The sequence below is a fragment of the Caenorhabditis briggsae genome, assembly GCF_000004555.2.
Source record: "Caenorhabditis briggsae AF16 supercontig from assembly CB4, cb25.NA_338, whole genome shotgun sequence".
NCBI lineage: Eukaryota > Metazoa > Nematoda > Chromadorea > Rhabditida > Rhabditidae > Caenorhabditis > Caenorhabditis briggsae.
The window spans coordinates 1,842-3,362 of record NW_025543298.1 but is presented as its reverse complement, the minus strand read 5'-3'; the positions used below and the strand labels follow the sequence as shown (position 1 = coordinate 3,362).

The window sequence follows — 1,521 nt, the reverse complement described above, 5'->3', positions numbered from 1 at the left end:
CAGATCCCATGGTCCATGTTTGTTGGCCAGCCGCCTTACCGCCCATGTTATTAATTGCGCGGAGTACTCTGAAAATGTATACGTTTTGAGATTCCGGATTTAGTCAGATTTTGAAGATTTACAGATTTTTCGATTCCTGCCAAAAACCGCTAACTTTCTCAACACGATTTTTCTAGACCAAGGTAGTTGATGGTCCAGAAATGATCCAACATGCACCTGATGTGTTTTCTTGGCTATTTTCCAAGGTGGCCTAACTTTCGTGAGCTGAGTTTTCTAGGCCACCATGGTAACTTGCTCAAAAATACACACGGTGATTATCAGGCTATTACAAGGCCATTTATGACGGTGGTCTAGAAAACTCAACTTGCAAAATTTAGGCCACTATGCGAAAATGGTCTAAAACGGCCTGGTGTGATTTTGGGTCATTTTAGCATGGTGGCCTAACTTTTACAAGTTGAGATTTCTAGAGTATCAGTCTGCTATACTAACATGGCCTAGAAATTAAAAAAATTGAATTCTGAAATCACTGACCCCGGATGAATATCCAATCTGATTTTGTGATTGATTTTCTCAGTGATCGGAAGATTTGTCTTGTTCAGAGTGTAGTCAATGAGAGGTAGCAGAAGGGTCTGGAACAAAGCTTTTCATTGAGTTACTGTATGTAAACCCGTAATAGAAGGACCCTAACTTTAACCGTTTTTATCTCCGTTTCCATAAGAGATATCAAGAAATTTTCAACTGACAAAATATTTTTGAGATTCTGATAAACAATTTGTTAGTAAACCACTTTTTGATATCTTTCACAGGAAATGAGATGTATAGGACAGCAAAGGGGTACAGGTTGACAGCTAGGGGGTAAGGTATCTGAATTTTCTCCAAACTCACCACATTATACCCTTCGTCTTGCAAGATATGAGCTACAGTACTCATGAACTTCAAATGAGAATGCCCGGTAACTGGTAGCCAAACCAGCACCTTTTTTCCTTGGATTTCAGGATTTTTTGAGCAGACAACTGCTCCAAGCAGGACAAAAGTTAAGGAGAAAATCATAGTGAAATAGAGGCTAATAAATGTGAAAATGACAGTTTCAACCACTCATTTTATGCTCCCAGATCCTATATCATCGGACTTTTTGCTTCATTTTTTTTCAATTTTATTGTCCTACAGTTAGCTGATAAGCAAAGTGCCCTAAATTGTTCACTGTTTCGAAAGTGTCTCTCTTGTCATATGCTACAAAATTCAAGGGAATGATGAGAAACATCTGTTGTCTCTGTAATGTATTCTAAGCAGTTGTACACATGTCACCCAATGTGAATTCTGGAGGCAGGAGACGTTGTCAATCTGAATTTTTAATGACAAATCGTTTGTCTCGAGAATTGTCTGGGACAGGACAATTTGTACATTTTTATGAGATTTTTTTTGGTTTTGTTTCAAAGTTTCTGTATCATGGTACTTTTTTGATAAGGAAATAGAAAGAAAAGACAGCAATAAAAAATTTTTGGTACTTTTCGTACGTTGTAG

At 37.6% G+C, this 1,521-nt stretch overlaps 1 protein-coding gene across 1 annotated transcript; it reads right to left on the bottom strand.

The window, feature by feature from the left end:
* Nucleotides 1-494: 494 nt before the first annotated feature.
* Nucleotides 495-930, bottom strand: CBG26765 (the record flags this gene model as incomplete). Its single annotated transcript, XM_045240941.1, has 2 exons — nt 495-629; nt 886-930. 2 exons carry the CDS (start codon nt 928-930, stop codon nt 495-497), a joined length of 180 nt encoding a protein of 59 aa, XP_045100928.1.
* Nucleotides 931-1,521: the final 591 nt, after the last annotated feature.